This window comes from Sceloporus occidentalis, unplaced genomic scaffold, assembly GCF_023333645.1.
Source record: "Sceloporus occidentalis isolate IW3139 unplaced genomic scaffold, rSceOcc1.0.p SCAF_189, whole genome shotgun sequence".
Taxonomy (NCBI): Eukaryota; Metazoa; Chordata; class Lepidosauria; order Squamata; family Phrynosomatidae; genus Sceloporus; species Sceloporus occidentalis.
Genome location: NW_028317169.1, coordinates 573,243 through 594,172, shown reverse-complemented (window position 1 = coordinate 594,172; position 20,930 = coordinate 573,243). Strand labels below are relative to the sequence as shown.

The window sequence follows — 20,930 nt, the reverse complement described above, 5'->3', positions numbered from 1 at the left end:
CACTTGCGTTGATATGGGCAATTCGAAAGTTTCACCTTTACCTCTATGGCAGAGAGTTCACCATATTAACGGATCATAAACCTCTGCTTCAAATCTTTAGTCCGGACAAAGGAATCTCCCAGACAACTGCAGCCCGTCTGCAACGCTATGCCCTGTTCTTGGGCGCATATAGCTACCGTATACAGTATCGAAGCCACGATGCCAATGCAGATGCAATGTCCCGGCTGACGGAAATGCTTCCAAACTCTTCTCCATCTGTCAAGGTTTGTGGGTACACCACCACACACCTCCTGACTTCTGGAGAGATAGCAGCCCATACGATGAAGGATACTGTTCTGAAAACAGTGCTTTCCTTTGCACAAACAGGCTGGCCAGTGCCTATAACAGAGGATTATGAACCTTACTACCGGAGGCGGATGGAATTGACTGTGAATGACAATTGTGTCTTATGGGGAGAACGAGTGATCATTCCAAAAACCCTGCAGAGACATATCTTGGACTTGCTACATGCTGGTCATCCTGGTACCACACGGATGAAACCAGTGGCGTCGCTACAGGGCGGCAAGGGGGGGCAATTGCCCCCCCTAGGTTATTCCTTGCCCCCCCGCCGAATTTGTAACCACCCAGGACAGTCCCAGTCAGGTGCCAACGACTGCACCATGCCGTCAGTAGCACTACCTTACCTTGATGGAGGTCTGTGGACCTCCATCACCACCTACCCCGGCGATCTGCCCCTCAAACTGAAGGGCATCACCGGGTCCACCCGATCCGCCCGGTGCCGTTTCGCGCAATGACGCGATGACGTCACCGCGCAACTTTATTAACAACTGACAATTGTCAGTTAAAGAGGTATGGGGGCATGCTGCTTAGATGCCTGTATCTCAGGCATCTAAGCAGCTACATACCCCCAACATATACAGTTGGAAAGGTAATCGCCTCACCTTTCCAACGGTATATAGATTGTAAAAAAGAATAACAAATATTAAGTTAAAAAAATAAAAAGTTAAAAAAAATGGATTTGGGGGTCTCTAAAGGCAGATAAAAAAAGATCAAAATTGCCTAGAGACCCCCAAATTAAATTATTTAAACATAAAGTAGTTTAACTTTAAAAAAAAAAAAAAAAGTTTAAGTATTCTAGCTAAATGATCACTGTGGTAGCCAATGTTACCACAGTGATCATATAGCTATAAAAAGTTACATTCCCTTTTTAAAAATGGCCGATACTAATTTTAAATCCTATTATGCCTTTGATCATGGGGTTAAATTTAGCCAACGGTAGAGGGAGGCAATTTTTGAAATCCTGATGAACTGCAAATATTATTAAAATCAGCCATTTAGCCCGTGCGGTACGTGAGTAACCATCTCATCCCTGGAGCGCCTTGCATTTTTACTGCAAAACTTATTTATGCTGTAAAAGTGATTTTTTTTTCTCCCTTTACCATCATTTCTTTGGGATTGTAACGGGAAAGAATGGTGTGTGCTTCTGCGAGTGAATGGATATATGAAAGGCGTGTGAATGGTCAGTAATTAGGGTTAAAGCCTTGACGTGGCATTACTGCTCACGTAGGAAGTCAAATTATGGCACAAAAAGTACACATTTGCAAAAACGACATCCCTTGGCGCATCAAATGAGGGGCTGCATGTGTTTCTAGTACAAACCTGGAGTGCGCAAGACAAAAATGAACATGTCGCTATGGTTAGAAAAAACATTTTCTAGCCAAAGCGACATATTCCATCATTATTTGTGCACTCGACTTTTGTCCTAGAAATACATGTAGCCCCTCATTTGAAGCTCCAAGGGGTGTAGTTTCTTAAAATGGATGAATTGCCTGAATAAGGGAGAACATGAGTTAATATGTGGATGAATTGTCGGAATGAGGGAGAGCATGAGTTAATATGTGGATAAGTTGTCTGAATGAGGGAGAGCATGAGTTAATGTGTTTGTTTGTATCATAGATGTATAATTGTGTAAGGGCAAAGATGGCACTAGCAGGATGTTTGAGCCTTGGGGACCAAGATGGCACAGGCAGGGTGTATATGGGACAAAGATGGCAAATCTTATGTGTGTTATCTGGGTGCTGACCAGGTTCTATGTGGGCAGCGTGGTTGGGGTGTGCAACCTGTGATCTATCCCTGTAATTTAGGGGTTTTAAATATACCTTTAATGCCGTGTTTTTATGTGAATTCCAATTGATCTGTACCTTCAAAGCTGGGTTTGTGTGTGCTTCTGTAGATCCATATCTGCTATTTATGTATACCTGCAAATACAGGGTTTGTATGTCTCGTTCAGTTGATTAATACCTGCAATGCTGTTTCCATATATTTATTTGATCTAAACCTGCAATGCTACATTTCATATATTATTATGGTATACCTGCAAATACAGGATTTGTATGTCTGATTCAGTTTATTTGATATATACCTTCAGTGGTGAGATCACAAGTGAATTTCAATTGATCTATACATGCAAAGCTGGGTTTGTGTGTTAATGTGTTGATCTATACCTGCTATCGGCAGCAGGGTCTAATATTTATATATATATATATATATATATATATATATATATATATATATATATATATATATATATATATCGGCAGCAGGGACTAATATTAATATATATATTGGCAACTGGGGCTAATATTAATATATATGGGCAGCAGGGGCTAATATATATATATATATATATATATATATATCAGCAGCAGGATCTAATATTTATATATATCAGCAGCAGGATCTAATATTAGGCCTTGAAATCATTTAGTGCAAAAGTTAAGGTATTGTGTTGTTTAAAGGATTTCAAGGATTAGTCTTACTAAATTGTGGCTTCAGGCTTCCCATGTTGAATGTACAAGTATTGTATTGGCCAATAAAAAAAGTATCATTCCATAGCACATTACTTTTGGCAATATATATATGTGTGTTTTTTCAGTGGTATGATTTAATGGTGGAAATTATTAATGCCCCCCCAGTTTGACTGTGGTATCTTGTGTGCCCCCCTACATATTGTTTCTAGAGTCGCCACTGGATGAAACAGAAAGCACGAGGCTATGTGTGGTGGCCTTGCATAGATGCAGATATCACAGCCTATGTCAATGCTTGTATAGGATGTGCACAAACTGCCAGAGACCCACCACGACTTGGCCCATGGTTCCTTGGTTTCGCCTTCATCTGGATTTTGCAGGTCCAATAAAAGGGGCAAACCTTCTTGGTTATAATTGACGCCCACTCGAAACGGCCCTAGGTGTTTCCGATAACCCAGCCAACTACAAAAGCTACAATTGTCATATTATTGCATCTCTTTGCCACGTTTGGATACCCTAGAGAGATTATCACAGCTAATGGGGCCCAATTCACAAGCCACGAATTTAAGAGTTTAGTTACTGTTCATAACATAAAGCACAAGCTAACCACGCCTTATCACCCAGCGACCAATTTGCCAAGCGGAACGGTTTGTACAGACTTTCAAGAATTACTTCAAGGCCACAGTGGCTTCAACTAGCCAAAGGTCCCTATCTCCTCAGAAGTTGGACTCTTTTTCTTTTCGCTTACAGAACAACACCACATGCTACTACTGGTACAACGCCAGCTGAGTTGCTTTTAGGCCGACGGCCATGGACTGCTTTTGACATGCTTTATCCTAAGACTGTCCATGACCATGTATTGCACTCCCAAGAGAAAATGGTCACGTCCAAAGAGTCTCCCATTTTTGAAGTCCACCAAGCAGTCTGGACACGATCTTATGGATCTTCCAATACTCGGTGGCTTCCCGCCACTATTGTGGAATCTTTGGGACCCAAGATGTACACAGTCCGTCTGGAAGATGGTTCTGTTACCAGGCGACATGTAGACCAATTAAGGTCCCGTTCCCGGTTACCCGAACCCTTGAACCCCAAACTTCCCGATTTCAAATCCAATAAGACGGAGGACATCTGGAATGGCGTTTGAGTTGACTCTGAAAACTTCAATTCATCTTCTGGGGTGGCCTGGGATTCTGGTTCTGAGGTTCCTCATGGTTCTGAGGTTACCAGCTTGAACCCACCACATACCCCTTCTTCCTGTCCTGACACCCTGACGGAAGGGGGCTGTCCCCAACGCCACCGCCACCCTCCTGACCGCTTACAACTTCAAGAACGAATACGCGACTTCAGTCTAGGGCTGAAACAACTAATCGATAAAATCGATAATAATCGATAATGAAAATCGTTGTCAATGATTTTCATTATCGATTAATCAAATCGATTTTTATCGATTATAAAAATTATAATCCGACCTCAAACAGAGATCGGATTATAACACTAGAATCCAGATCCCCCGCAACGCTGCAGGGGACCTGGATTCCCCTCACTGTCGGCCGGTCTCTCACTTCCGTCTCTCTCCCCCTCCCATACACCCCTCTGACTCCTCCCCCCTCCCATACACTGCTCTGTCTCTCTACCCGGCTCCGTTACTGACTTCATAGAAGCCTCAGCGTAAGTGAAGGGCAGTAACGGAGGCTGTCTGTGCACATCGTTTAGACCCCCACCGGCTGACAGAGGATCATCCTCTCTGTCAGCTGGTGGGGGTCTGCATCGCACAGATAGCCTCCGTTACTCACCTTCACTTACGCTGAGGCTTCTATGAAGCTGCAGTGAAAGTTCCTGTCAGTAACGGAGCCGGGTAGAGAGGCAGAGCGGTGTATGGGAGGGGGGAGGAGTCAGAGGGGTGTATGGGAGCCACCCTCCCATACACCACTCTGGCTCCTCCCCCTCCCATACGGCACTCTGCCTCTCCACCCGGCTCCCTGGTGTCTTGTGAACCTCCGTGGCTGACAGGAGGCAGAGTGGAGTATGGGAGGGGGGAGGAGGCAGAGTGATGTATGGGAGGGGGAGGAGGCAGAGTGATGTATGGGAGGGGGAGGAGCCAGTGATGTATGGGAGGGGGAGGAGGCAGAGTGGTGTATGGGAGGGGGAGGAGCCAGAGTGGAGTATGGGAGGGGGGAGGAGGCAGAGTGGAGTATGGGAGGGGGGAGGAGGCAGAGTGATGTATGGGAGGAGGAGCCAAAGTGATGTATGGGAGGGGGAGGAGGCAGAGTGGTGTATGGGAGGGGGAGGAGGCAGAGTGGTGTATGGGAGGGGGCAAAGTGGTATATGGGAGGGGGAGGAGGCAAAGTGATGTATGGGAGGGGGAGGAGGCAGAGTGGTGTATGGGGGGAGGAGGCAGAGTGGTGTATGGGAGGGGGAGGAGCCAAAGTGATGTATGGGAGGGGCCATAGTGGTGTATGGGAGGGGGAGGAGCCAGAGTTATAGTGTATGGGGGTATTATGAATTTCAGGGCATATATATATGCCATATAAGGCATATCGATATTAGGCATATCAGGGGGGCATAAAACATATCTGGGGGTAAAAGGTATATCAGGGGGCTCAGTTGCATATCACTGGCATATAAGAGGTATAAGGCATATATGGGGGCAGAGTGGCAAGCTGGGGGTCAGATGTGCATAACCGGGGGCAGTTTGGTAAATAAAAAAAAAAATTTAAACAAGGTTTTTTTCTCAGTTTTTATTAAACATGAAAAATAGTTAGCATATGAATTAATATTTACTAATAACTTTGTATTAAAACCTAGTTTGAGAAACACTGTGTTTGGGTTCTTGTAGCTTTTATTATTATGCCAGTAAAATAAGAAGGTGAATAGAGAGAGGCCATTGCGATAAAGAGATGAAAGTGTAAATTGTATGTTTTTTATTACATTATTTTAAATTGAAAAAAAATGTAATTTTATTATCCGATTAATCGAAAAAATAATCGGCCAACTAATCGATTATTAAAATAATCGTTAGTTGCAGCCCTACTTCAGTCGGTCCTTCCATAAGACACGGAAAAATCCTGAAGGCTCTTCTCCCCCTCACCTTCCTTCAGAAGACTAGCCTTCTGACACCAGTGACACACACAGAGAGCACAGTGGCCATTTTGTAAGCTAGTGAGTGTTAAGCAGTGATGCAGTATGGGATGATACTCTTATATTTGTGTCAGCATTGATATCCTGATTATTCAGTAATGTTCAGCAATAAAGCAAGGTTGTATTAAACTACTGGTATTATATCTGGAGCACATAGGATTACAACAATTTCTTAAAAGCAAGTGTAAAAAGTTAAATTAATTATCCGTGATTAGGATACATACTTTTGGAGGAAGAAGGCACACTGATGGGATGGATTTTTTTTATTGTAACTGTGTAAAAGTGCCTTAGTTTTAAACTAGACACTGTTTCTTTTATTCAAACACATTAATGATTCAAATCAGAAGGTGCTGTCCTCTAACCAACAAAATGTTTCCACAGACGTGAAGTCAAAAATATTTTATTGTAACATTTTTTTCAGCTATTTATGCAGAATTAGTAACAACTGAAAGCTAAAAAGCATTGGTTTTGGATTTCTAATGACATGTTCTTTGAGGTTAGAAACGCAGCAAGCGAAGGTTTTGAGGGAGTGACATCCCAGAGCCTGCTGGATGCTGTTCCTTTAGAAGTAAAGGATTTGAAAGAAAAGGTTGATGAAGAACATTTGCAAAATTTGCCCGGAGCCTTAAAGTCCTTCAGTGAGAAAAAAATAAATCCATGGTATAAAAGGTTTTGGATTTCTTTTTTTAGCACTTGAAAAACACTAAAAAGCTTTTTTTTCTTGGTCAATTAAGATTAAAAAAATGAGCATATAATCGTGCACATAATTTTTTTCCCACTTTAATTCTATATTCCATTCATGGTGTCAAGAACGCGAGAGTGGTTATACGTTGACACCACGTCGAGGAATTTCACACAAAGAAGGACACACAGAGGCAGGGAAATCTCCTTACAGGAGCAAGGACCTGTCATCCATAGCCATCTGAAGGACACAAATACACGTCTTAACTGGCCAACGGGCATACCAACAGTGACTCCCACCTTTAGCTTGTGCCCACATGTCTGATTCATCAGTCCCAAGTCTACAGGGGAGGGCTGATGAGAGCCAATTGCCATTGAGGTACTTTGATTTTAAAAATATTGGCCAATACTTATGGTTTTGTTTTACTTGCAATTTCACATATAGCCACCAGAGTGTCCAGCATGACACGGACTGTAGGTGGTGTTAACAGCTTGACTGGATCCTTTCTGTTTTCTATGTATGGGCATTCTATGCATATAAATGTGTCTTGGGCAATATATATATATATATATACACACACACACATCAATGGAAGGGTTCAGCTTTCATCTGTATGCAACCACAATTCTAGGCTCAGTCACAGGATGCTATGGATGTGGTACTGTGGTACAAGCAAGTAGCCCACTTTGTGGCCATAGCTGCAATTATTAACTGTTATACATATGAGAGCAGCATCATAATTTGTATTGCTCCTTACAAATGTATGGAAGGGATCATCAAAATCCTCCCCTAGGCATTTTCCCTCTTTCCCGCACTCCTAGATCATTTGGTTGCAGGAGATATATTCGGTGAAACACATCTTCTTTTTGCCACAGTGGTCATGTGCAGTATATTCGACTCCAGCCTGGTCCTTTGTGCAGGCTCAGACAGCAATTGCAGAGGGTCTAATAAATCCCCCTATGCCGAAATACCTGAGCTGGTGTCAGAAGCCCTGTAAGTGAAGGCAGACTACTGTAGCAGATAAGGATGCATTTTGCTATTTTTGCAACAATATGTGGCTTACGTAAATGCTGCTTGATGCTAATTACTATTCAGGTGTATATGGCGGGCATGAATATTTACGTGATTACATCACATGTGGTAACACATTTGATGTGATTGGTGCCACATTTCAACCTCCAAGAGTGTCTCAGGTTGTGAGAACAAGCTTCTCAAACAGCAGAGTATCATGGCTACGTAAGTACTTGCGTGAAACAGAAATAGTTACTTTATTAAGTTAATATTTTTTCACATTTACTTAAGAAAAATACTTGGGTTACTTTGTATCTGGAACACTTGTTAGAAACCAAAGGCAAATTATGTTCACACCTATTTGTTGACCACCATACTAAAAACATACAGTAATTGAACCTATCTATAAAATGCCAGACTGGAGGGGCAACTAAGGATGCCAGGACAATTACTGATAAACATATTCATGTAGAGGAATGAGATCAGCACAACAATATCTAAAGTAAAGCGGAATGACTGAGATCATATGAACGCGAAAAGACAACACATTTTCAAGCTTAGATTTCGACTTGTAATATAGTTTATATATATATAAACTATATAGTTTATAGTTTGTTTAGTCACAGTACTTACCCAACACTTCTGCTGTTGCCATAATGTCACAGGTATACATGGCTGCCATGAGCCTCTGAGGTTTTACTTGGAAAGCATAGCGGCAAGCTTCTTTCATTGTAGAAATTAACTGTCCCGAGAAAGGGCCGTAACAGTCTACAATATGCGATTCCCCTTTGCGTTTGCCGGTCCTCTCCGGAGGTTTTGCTCCATCCTGGCTCTTCTGTTCAAGCGTTTTTCCTTCGTCAGTATTTGCGATAGCCTCATTAGTCAATACAGCAGATGTGTCCTCCTGGACATGCTCACCTACAATATTCTCTTCCTGTTTTCCGGACTCCACGGGGAGCTTGTATACATCCAGTTTCTCCACAATGAAACAAACACCCATTAGAGGCTCTTCACACATTGGGCCAGAGAGAGTCGCAAGTTGGAAGCCACTAATAATGCTGTTGTCAAAGTTTCTAGATTTAGTCTCTTTGGCCTTTTTTTCCAGGCATTGCCAGATAAATGGTCCTTCATAACCATCAATGCGATTTAACAAGATATTTGGTCCATAACGTCTTGGACCAAAGGACCATATCTGATCTACAGCATTCCGCCATCTCCTTCCCTGTAGATGAGCTTCAAGCTTGCATTTAAAATCTTGAATCCTATCTAAAGTGGTTTGATTAATCCCATTGGTGTTGCCACCCTCACTTAAGGCCAAGTTAATTTGTTCCACGGTTCGAATCAAGTCACTGTTCTCTTCCAGAAGCCGAGTCACTTCTTCAGGAAGTGGCATGGCTCTGACACTCAGCGTTGCTAATTTATTTGATGTTGTCACCGTTACTAGGCCGTCACCTTCGATCTGGACTCCCTCTGGAGTCTTACTCTGTTCTTCCTTTAAATGGTGTATAACTTTTTGCTGCTTCCCAATGTCTTCGTTCACCATGTCAACTTTAGGTGGCCTTATTATGGTTTCTCTGAAAGGTATAATGGGGGCTGATGCGCTGACCTGAATCTTTGCAAACCTAAAAAGGAGCACAAAGCACCCAAATAAGACCAATATATCTACCCATTACAGTAGAAAATGCACGTTTTGTAGCTGATCCTTCTTGAAAGGTTTGTATTAAACTGTTGGTGTCACACAGGGTTAAAAGTTTCATACATTCACAGTAAATATTTAATACATAAAATATGTTCAAGAATAGAAAAGGGGGTGGCTAAACTTACAGCTGCTTTACATTCCAGTAATTTATGCAAGCTAGAACATAATGATGATTGCAATTAACTTTTATTTCCTTGCTGAGAGTTACTAAATGAACCGTTCATGCACTTTTTATGAACAGTGAAAGAAAAGAGTGAAAAAAAAGAACGGAGAAGCAATTTAAACAAGATCCAGGACACAATCTAAGTATAGACGTCTGGCTGTATAATGGAATGGACACCTGTAGGGAAAGTAGTACACGGAAGATTTCACTGCTAGAATGATGAAGAAATATTCTCTGGGAGACAAGAAGGCAGCAACATAGAGTTCCACTGTTATTAATCAGCCAAGAATTGTGGTTGCAGCGATAGAGATAGATGAGACAATATCATGTTATTGAGGAACAAAAAAATGGATGATCTACTTGCTCTTGGGCGATCTATGGCCATGATTTAATCAAAGAGGAAATATTTCACTCAGAGCCAAGAAACCCTGGTGTAATTTTCATAATAATGCTTATTTGGCATAATAATTTATGAAGTGCCGCATGAAGTGTAAGATTACAGAGAAATGATGGGGCTGCAAAGGCTAATAGTAATTCTGTACAACTCTCACACTCTCATGAGCGTATGAGTGTTGCAAAGAAGTGAACGTTTTACTTTCATGACATTATTGTAAAATGAAATGGGGCTACTGGCATTTACCAACCATTCTGCAACAACTACTCTTCATCTTTAATGGAGCCACACAAAGTGTGCGTTCCAATGACCAATTAGCAAATTAAAAGAGCGTATGCACAGATTGCACGGCTTTTAAACTTCCAAACTGAATGAGGAAACGCGCAACCAAAACGTTTGAAGCACCTTCTTCTATTTTAACATTTGACTAAATGCAAATCTGGTGCAAATAGGTAAAAGCAGAGGGAACAAAGCAACGCTTTTATTGCTTGGCACAAAAATTGCTATTTATGCATACTCCTCAATGAATTCTGGGGACTGGAACCTAGGCTGTCTGTCCATGAAAGTAATAGGTTGAAAAATGTCCAAGCATCAGCAGGCATATTGCTGATACTCAATAGGAGAGTAGGTAATGACTGCTCTAATGCTGCATCAATAGGGACAATAATGATTTAATGATCAATTACCAATAGGATTTACATTTATGACACAACTTTTATGGAGAAAACTCTTATTTTGACAAATTAACATTTCTAAGTATTTGTGGGGTATTATTGCTTAGACCAGGAAGTCAGGTTTGGAGCAGCAGCCCCTGGGTTGCTTTACCAGAGGACCAATAACCCTATCGGACGAATGGTCTTGATAGTCCTATGCACTTTTCTATAGGTGAGTGTCCTAAGATGGAGTATTAAGTTATGATGTCATATCCTAGTGCTTTGCATGAAAGGGAAGGACACCCTTGGAAGAACAGAATGGGGAAAGATGCCTTGGGTCAGTGGCTATCTGTGATTTCTGCATGCCAACAATACACACACAGCAGATGTAAGCTAAAAAAACTAAACAAAAACAAATACAGGTAGACATGATGGGACGAAGGGTTCTTGTTCTAACATATTAGAAAAAGGTACTCAGATGGGAATTCACCTCAAAAATATCTATAATTTTAAAAAAGGAGTGGAAAAATGAAGGAGCTGCGAATGGAAGGGGATAGGAATATGGGAAAAAAATAAGTGAGGATAGTAAGTGACAGAAGATGTCCAATATATTGTTTGTGTGAAGGTCCAGCCGTCAAAGAAACAAGCAAAGTGGACACAACTTATCTAGATCAAAGTAAAGCTTTTAAAACAGATTCCAAAGTATCAATAAATCAAAAACAAGAGTACCAAAACCTAGAGAGAAGAGGATGATTGGTTCTAATACATGAAGGGGTAGAACAGGGTATGTTTGAAAGCCATGAGCGATGCTCATTTAACAGGGTAAAATGCAGAGAGAAGACTAGAGGACGCTGCTTTACATAAAATGCAAAGCATGGATACAGTAGTTTTCTGGAGAGAGGGATTAATAAATATATAGAAGGCCATATCAAGAATACATATGTTAAGCATAGTCATTTAATGAATAGAGTGTGAGCAAGCTAGACAGGCCGATTAGCAGACGGAGTCAGCGTTTCTATTTGTTTAATATACCGAATATCACAGAGACACTGGACATGTGCCGGAAGCAGGCTGGGGAACAGAAGAAGAGCTCTAGCATTTCCTTGCATACCATAACATTAGCGATATATCCAAAACACACTCTCGCTCCTATATTGCTTTTTAATTGGAGAATCCATAGTTCTTAGGACACAAAGCTAGAAACATAGACATGCAAAGACAGGAAGTCTGCCAAAAACCCAGGGTACACGCAAAAGCTAAGCGTGTAGCTTTTAATAAATGTGCTCAAGGAAATGACGAAATATTTTGTTTAAAGAAAAAAACTTAAGCTAACCCAAAACATCAGCCTGTGTCTGTCCAATGCCACCTACAATACCTTGACAGAAGAAATACAGAATTGTTATTTTCCAAACCTCTCTATTAAGTCATCCAGGCAGCGCTGTAAGTGCACCTCTCCCGCTGTGATCAGCACGTGTTCCCCGGTTTCCTGGATTAACACTTCCACGCAGGGATCTGCCTGGTTTAAAAGCTTCATGCCTTTCACCAACTGTGGCATTTCACCTAAACAACAAACATATAGATATATGTGATCATGTATACTAGCAAAACATGGCGGTAGACATTTTAACAGCCATGGTCCTTGTCAGTAAGGTATGGTTATTTGCTTGGCCTCTAGGCATTGGGATCAGTTTGCTGCGCTTAGACTATTAAACCCCAATCAGACCCTGCCGTTATCTGGCTGTGAAAAGGACCACTTACCTCATCATTGCAGTAGAAGTACACTGATCTAAGCTAACTGCAGGACGTATGAACAGGCCAGCATACATATACCCTACTAGTTCTGCCATCGGTGATCTAAGTAAATCTCACATTACCATTTATTGCTAACCGTTATCTGCAGATCTGAATGACAAACAGAGAGAGCCCTGCTCTGGGAAGCTCGCCATCCAGAAGGCAGCTGGAAGGAAAATTTATGTTATACAGAACTGCAGCTACCCTCAAGACAATATTTCTTCTGTTTAACTAGAGAGAATTCTTTATCTTTCCTACACAAAACCATATAAACAATGGCAGGGAGAATGCCGTTTTGGGGGGCATTTGGAAAGAAGCTGTAAAATGGAAGATTTTATTATGGCAGAGATAAATGCATATTTTATATATATATATATATATATATATATATATATATATATATATATATATATACACATACACATATATACACCTACTTTACCTTAAGACTTTTGAATGGTTTACTAATAATGAAGGGTATGATATAAAATGAAATGTTCTGCTGATAGCTGCTCAGCAGCTGATCATCTTCTTCCATTGAATAACCGTGAGGCTGCTGATACACAAAAGACAGCGAGCCGGGTGTGCTGTGATTAGCTGGGGCAAAGCCATCCAACAAGATACCCCATTCTGTGGCTCAGTGAACTTGGCACTATACAAGACAGTTAAATGCGGTCAAGCGGCTCTCTTCTCAAACACGGTTACACAACAATGGCTTTGCAGCTGTCAGGCAACCATTATCGTTTATTATTTATAAATCACCAACAGCATCTGTGGCGCTGCACAACGGGGGGAGCGTATTACAAGAACTGGAACAGACAGCGCTAACAGGTGTTGTAAACAGTCAAAAGGAAAAGAGAGAGGGCCAAGCAAATTTTAGAAAGCGAACAGCCAAATACACATAATAACGCTCCCGGTTGCTGTGAGAACTTTAAAGGGAATCAGTCAAGTGAAATAAAAGGCTGTATTGTAGTGTAGTTATGGGCTTCTTACATAATTATATACATTTTTGAGAATTCCAGCATTTAAAACCTGTACTCTCCTGAATCCAAAAAGACCTTCGCTCAATTGTGTGTGTGATCTAAAGAGAGATGTATAGAAGGCACCTGCTATGAGCAAAAAATGTAACGGAAATGTTACAATGCAATACACTAATTGCAGCTTAAAAAAAATCATTGATGCATAACGCTGTATTTCTTATGACAGAGGATGCAAATAAAACCTACACTAAAAACCTAATTTATTTTATAAGCAAATAACATGAAGCTGAATGGGTCTCTCAATAAATGTAACAATACAGATAAATGTCAATCATTTACTTTTCCTTAAGAGTATTGGTCTTATATTGGTATTATGCCCTTAGAGGGTTAAAACAGACAAAATCAGCAAAGCCGCTCACATAATTATTACTGTATTTGCTCGATTATAAGACGAGGTTTTTTTCAGAGCAAATGCTCTGAAAAATACCCCTAGTCTTCTAATCAGACCTCAAATAGAGGTCTGATTATGAGACTAAGATCCAGATTCCCCGCACCGCTGCAGGGGACCTGGATCCTCCTGTCTCCCCCCCCCACACACACACACACTTACCGGGGGTTTGTCTGCGTGCCTCGCGCATACCTTCCCCGACTGTCAGAGATCAGTGCGGGGAACTCTGATATCTGATCAGTGCGGGGAACTCTGACATCTGAAGGTATGCGCGACGGACGCAGACAAACCCCCGCTGCCAACTCCACCTCCTTCCGGCTGCAGCGGAAGGAGACGTCAACCCGCTGCCCCGGCAATACAGCAGGAAATTGGAAGCACCGGTAAGAGTGAGTGAGTGAGTGAGTGAGTGTGTGTGTGTGTGTGTGTGTGTGTGTGTGTTAAATGGGGGCATAGGGCATTTCTGGAATGCCTTATACCCCTATATGCCACTCTGGCACTTAGGGGGTTAAAAGGCATATTATGGGGCAGAGTGGCATATAGGGAGGTATAAGGCATTTCAGGAGGCAGAGTGGCGTTAAAAGGCCTGAAATTATTATTATTATTATTATTATCTTTTATTTATATAGCGCCAACAGTTTACGCAGCGCTTAATACAATACATAAATTCAAGGGATATGACAAGACAAGAATTGACAGACTAAGACAAACCGATACATTTGGTGGAGAGAGCCCTGCTCGCAAGCTTACAATCTAGAGGATTGAAATGCCTTATACCTCCCTATATGCCACTCTGCCCCATAATATGCCTTTTAACCCCCTAAATGCCAGCGTGGCATATAGGGGTATAAGGCATTTCTGGAGGCAGAGTGCTCTATACAATGCCTTTTAACTCCCTTAATGCCACTCTGCCTCCTGGAATGCCTTATACCTCCCTATATGCCACTCTGCCCCATAATATGCATTTTAACCCCCTAAATGCCAGAATGGGATATAGGGGTATAAGGCATTTCTGGAGGTAGAGTGGCACATAGGGGGTCAAAAGGCATATCATGGGGCACAGTGGCATATAGAGGGTTAAAAGGCATATCATGGGCCACAGTGCCATATTGGTGTGGCAAGCCGGGGGGCAGATGTGCGTAACTTGGGGACAGGTTGGAAAATACAAGGAAATAAAAACAAAAAAATTTTTTTTCTCAATCATAGCTTTTATTTAAAAAAATAGTTTAGATGAATTAACATTTACTGGTAAAACTTTTTTCCTTTAGGGTCGTCTTACATTAAGGCTTTTCCTAAGTTAATATTCAGATTTTGGGGGGTAGTCTTATAATCGAGCAAATACGGTATGTTTCATGCCAAAGTTTTCATAGCTTTGTAAAGTTACTACGATACAATAACAAATGTTGCTAGGTCTCAGTGGCCATCTAAAGCCAGATTTAAAAGCACGTGATATACTTGCCTCCAGTCAGCTTCAGTTTTGGCTCGGCAAATACCCCGGTCAGGCTCTAATAAGACCTCTGTGAGCATGTGCAGGACATACATGCAGGGATGTCTATGGAACTCTTTGCTGCCAACAAGTCGAACCAGACATTGGACCATACTGGGGGGGGGGGGGCTGCAGCGCATTCTTTTGATTAGGGTGCTCCATTGGACACTGAAGTGTTGTTATTTGGGCCTACTCAATCAAGGTGGGCTATTTTGTAATGATGTCTTAGATCAGTCTTTAGACGTTAACATTGTATACATTTTTACTATTCAAAGAGGAAAAACAGAGGCTGGTGAAAATCAGGCCTCTCTATCTACCAGCAGGACAGTCATGTTGGAGAGACGTACCAGCTTTTCCTGAATCTTTGCATGACCCCCTTAATCTTATTTCCTCCTCGTGCCTACATGTTATTTATAAAATATCTGATATTGTTTAATACATAATAATAATAATCTGACCCTAGCTGTTACGGCGTTGTTTATTACGCATACTCTGTGACCGAATTCTTCTGGTAAATAAAAAAAAATGTATTGACCCTGATTTTGCATTTTAACATTAGCATTTGTTACCCAACATACACATTCGCTGCAGAATATCTGCTCAGACTGGAGAGCGTTTTAATTGACTGATGTGGTCTATTTAGCGTCTTTCTGTTTTCAATTTACACCGGGGTGTAGATAACTGCTTGAATACAAAAGCCGTTAAAAATAAATAGAAGAAATGCAGCCGACCGCTGGAAGCGAATCAGCTTGGCACAGATCTGACTATGGTGAATAGTACTTTACAGGTATTAAGTAGCTCTAGGTTTAGACTCGCCACAGAAGCTAATAACCTTGGCTCTTGGCGGGAAGCTGAACGAAGAGTGGATTAAGAGTCACTTATAAAAACAAAAGAACAGAGGGCTAGAAAAGTAACTCAATCAATTCAGAGAAAGACAACTAGGCAGACTTTAACACGGCTCACTAGTGGGAAATACACACACAAAAATAAATGTCCTGGTGAAACGATTCATTCTGCTTCTAACCACTGGGGACTGTGCTCTAGAGTTTTGTCAACATTACAGAACCTATTAACCCCAACCCACATCCTCGTTAATATGATGGCTGATTGGTCCCTTTAGTGCCCACCTTCTAAAGAATCCCCCACATACAGCTGCCACCTTGCCTGTCCCCAGCTATTTATCATGCAGGAGATGCGTTCAGCCAAAAAATTACTACACCAGCGCTGGCTCGGGGAACACTGCAGATGGGGGTCTATTCAGAACCCCCGATTTATTTCACTGGACATACTTTCGTGTCATTGCTTAGTAGCCAGCCAACGGCAAGACTAGTGGGGCCAGCTAAGAAGATGGGCATCTGCTCCTTTTTACCTTGTATTCCTCTCCTTGAAGAATGTATATTAAACTACCCACAATTTGTGTAATCCCCCACCTCATCTGAGAATGTTTAGTCCTTCACAGGGGCATGTAGACCTTCATGACATTGTCTGCCGCATGTCCCTTGCTCGACACGCATTTATATTGACGTTGTTGGCTTACATTTTAGAACTGTAGTTATATAAAGCCATTGCTGGACTTTTAGTAGAATATAATTCTAGCAGTGTTTTTAAAGGGATTTTGATCCCCCACCCTTTCTATGTTTAACTGGACGACTGCTTATACTTAAGATGGAGCCATTACTTTTCCTAAATCCTATATTTTCCAATTCTAAGCACCAAATGAATCTATGTAATTGTGTCTACATATTAGAGAAACCAATATCCAAGTAATGTGTACAACATAGGGGAAGGTAGCTTATCTTTATTTTCTCCGGATGTGATTGATTATCCCTCCCCATTAACTTATCTCTGCCTGGTTGTTCTTCTTACGAGATACAAGAGTACATTTAATAAGCTTGACAATGCGTGGCCATAAACAGAATGGTGAAATAGCCGTTTGGAACAGCCACGAACAATGGGGCAAACATTAAAAATGTAACTTACTTGGATGCTTTGGTTCAACAGCAACGCGGACAATTGGTGTAGCTTCAAAGTTCAGAGGAATAAATGGTGGACAGGCTGGTGATGTGGACAATGTTGCCGACTTCAGAACAAACTCCTCCAGGCCACCAATACCTAAAGACAGCAAATACTGAAATGTCAGGAGAAGGTGAAGTTTAAGAGGTTCTTTTTGTCCTGCTAAATTTACTACTTATCTCTTTAGTTTTTAAATATTGTTCCATCTCCAATTATGTTAAAAACGTAAAAACAAGCTCATTTAGTAAATTATTGATTATTACGTTATATAGCACCATCATATTCTGTAGCACTGTACAAAGAATATTCAGGCCATAACAAGCAGTGCATTATACAACAACATGGATTTACAGAAATAAAAGGTGAGGAGGACATAGTTTAAATAAATTTATAATCCAGAAGGTAACTTTATAGAGTTTGTAGAACCAAAAGACAACTAACTTCTTGATGTTTGAGCATGTCTGGACATGTATAATGTAACCTAATCTAACCCCTGCAACAGCAGCACTTGCGTAAAAGGGACTTTTTTGTATTTTTTTGTGATTTCTGGTTTAATTTTGTAAAAGTTTGTGCAATTGTAATTCCCTATTCAGCTAAGGCTCCCCAAATATGAGGACTGAATTAGTCATTTGTTACACAATAAAATGACTTATCAAGAACACTTCTGCACTTGAGAATCCTACATTAGCTTCAGCAGAATTTTAACTATCATCACACTCACACTCTATAATCTCCTCCAACAAAATAAACTTTACCATACTGATACTACACAACTGTAATCCTTCCCCTAAATATTTTATTTTGCCACAATCCTGATCTCTCAGACTTTCCGAAAAAGACTGGGGCAACCCCGCTGCATTAGGGATTTTTTCTGCTTAAGGGACAATCTTTCCTGCAAGAAATAGGAAGAAAAAGAAAATACCTAAAGTGACTTTGTTCTGTTCACTTATCTTTATTATTTTCAAGAAGCAGTACTGGGCAAACATGTGATTAGATACACTGCTATGGCCAATGAAGACATCACAAGAAAGCTTTAATGCCATAATTCATCAAATCGGTAAAAGCACAGGTCTGTTACTGATTAACTGCAGAATAGTCTCTTTGAATACTCGAGCCTAATACAATCAAACATCACTAGACTGATCTTGTCAATCTGTCAAGATAGTCAGTCTCTATGTTTAGTTCCAGGCCTAGACTGTGACTGTGGGTGACATGGTTATCACTACAGTGTTAATTTATTAGTTTAACTCTGGTCTAGGTCACTAACACTTTTTCTGAGGAGACAAGTATGTCAAACTAAATGAATTAGCAAACACTCAAAACAAACTTTAAACACAGCAAAACCAGAGAGAGGACCACAGTGAAAAGGGCAGACAACCATGACACGGAGCCTATTTCTTTGACAAATCGCTACAGGGAGTCAATAGTTCATATTATTTTTATTTCTCCCCAAAACAAATTGCATATTTTTGCAATCTCCATACGGCAAAGTCAATTTTTAATTGTTAAGTGTAACCTTTTCTGTCAATGATAATCATCTGTGTTAACACCCAATACGATGAAGGCTAAATATCGACCAAAAGAATCGAACTCCAGCAAAGTTGAGAGTGCGAACAAGCTCTGCTTGTAACAATTACCACCTAGCTACAATTCCTCTGCTGACCATAGGAAACAGTCTTGTTTAATTGGTTCGTTAGGGAAGTGCAGTTCTACTCGCATACCTGGGTACTTCCCAAGTAGATAGAGAGTGGGATGGAAGCAGACAAGGAGTAGGCAAAAAATGGGCGGGGAGTGGGTGTGGCCAAGTACAGCTTTCCTGTCTGGCGAAACACGACATTGACCCCAGCATTTATAGGGAATGGCTTTCTGGAGGGGCAGGGCTAGTTACATGTGGGGGCAAACAACATTTAGTGGATAGCGAGTGGAAGGGAAGCAGACAAAGAGTAGTCAGAAAATGGGGGGGAGTGGGTGTGGCCAACTACAGCTCCCCTGTTTGGAAAAACAAAATACCAGAGAAGCAGGGCTTCACCTGGAGTCTTGGGTCAAACCTGGAAAGCACCCAGGTATGCCTACAATGTTATATATTCACATTTTAATACCTTTATTTAGTACAAGAATTTTAAAACTTTTAGGAGCTTTTAAGGGTCTCAGAAAACTTCAAAGGGGTTATCAGTCTACAAATTCCATCTGCTTACCGTGTTCAATGTTATAGCCTAAAAAAGAAAAATGAATGACATGGCCATTTGATTTACAACAGTTTACATATGCAGTAAGGTTAAGTAATCTTGCTCTCCCCAAACATCTTTTAGAAAAAGAAAAAAAATGTACTTAATATGAAAGCTATTTACTCAAATGCATTGCTGTGGTTTTTAAAAAAATACTCAAGCACTATATGTTATGAAGAGCAAATCTTTTTCCCAAATAATAAATTTTGGAGTGCACAACACTAATTGACCTACGTAATAATGCTAAAGATAATCCACTGCACAGTTGCTCAAAAGTTTGCATACCCTTGGAGAATTGGTAATATATGCACAATTTTTAAAGAAAATATGAGCAAGGAGGCAAAACATTTATTTCTTATGGGATTCCTTTTCAACTGTAGGCTATAACAGAATAGCACAATCATAAAACAAAACATGGCAACAAAGACTTTTGTAATAGTTGTCTATGAGGCCCCAAATTCTTGCAGGTGATGTAGCTGCCCATTCGTCATGGCACAATGCCTCCAAGTCAAGCAAAGCCTTTGGTCTTCTTGCATGAACTGCACATTTGAGATCTCCTTGGAGTGGCTGGGTGATATTAAGGTTGGGAGACTGTGATGAGACAGCGCTCTGTGGATCTGCAGCTCCTTCTAAAGGTAAGTGATTTTATTACCTATAGGTTTTACGAATGCATATTAACCCCTTAACGTCCATTGCCGGGTCAGGCATGTCATGCAAAACGGTCACTTAACGACCTATGACGTGCCTGACACGTCATGAGACTTAAACAAGCTTAGAAAGTGATCAACGATTACTTTCTAAGCTTAAACGGTGTTGCTGTAATGCCTCGATGTCGAGGCATTCAGCAACACCGAGATCGGCATGATGGGCCATGTCTGGCCCCTCCCTGGGGCGTCAACATCCGCCATACATTGTATGGCGGCGGACACCCGTTTTAAAAGCGTTTAGGAGGCGATCAACGATCACCTCCTAAACTTCAATGGTGTCGCTGGAATGCCTCGATCAGGAGGCATCCAGCGACACCAAATACTTACCCCAGGGCGGGCTGTGACCGCTCCGGAGAGCGGTCACAGCCGCAGCTGCACGCAGTCTTCGCCATCCGCAAAATGGCGGCGGCCCGCGAAAAAAAATAATAACGTTGAAAAAGTTCGCTAGACGGTCTCCAGACCCTCTAGAGAACTCTGGCTCCACTTGCAGGTTGAATACAGGTACTGCATCCAACCATACAAGTCAATGGAGCCCAGCCTTCTAATCACTATGTGATTAGTAAATTATAAAAAAAAAAAAGAAAAAGCTTAAAAAAAACATGGTAACATTTAAAAATTATTATGCATCAGAGGAACTATCCAGTTCCAGCAAAATGTAAAAAAAAAAGTCCAAAAAATAAAGTTTATTATTATGAGCAAGTGCTAAAATTAGCACTGACATGGAAAAATTTAAATA

At 41.1% G+C, this 20,930-nt stretch overlaps 1 protein-coding gene across 3 annotated transcripts in view; it reads right to left on the bottom strand.

Annotated features, from left to right (window-relative positions):
* The window catches only part of LOC149278425 (elongation factor-like GTPase 1), a 117,208-nt gene that overhangs the window by 16,117 nt on the left and 80,161 nt on the right, over positions 1-20,930 (bottom strand). For all 3 annotated transcript variants that reach the window (XM_089501967.1, XM_089501968.1, XM_089501969.1), the window contains 3 exons: positions 17,230-17,361; positions 11,960-12,107; positions 8,272-9,260 (listed from right to left, as the gene is read on the bottom strand). In XM_089501967.1, the coding sequence (XP_089358093.1) occupies positions 8,272-9,260; positions 11,960-12,107; positions 17,230-17,361 (1,269 nt within the window). The remainder of the gene's footprint in view (positions 1-8,271; positions 9,261-11,959; positions 12,108-17,229; positions 17,362-20,930) is intronic.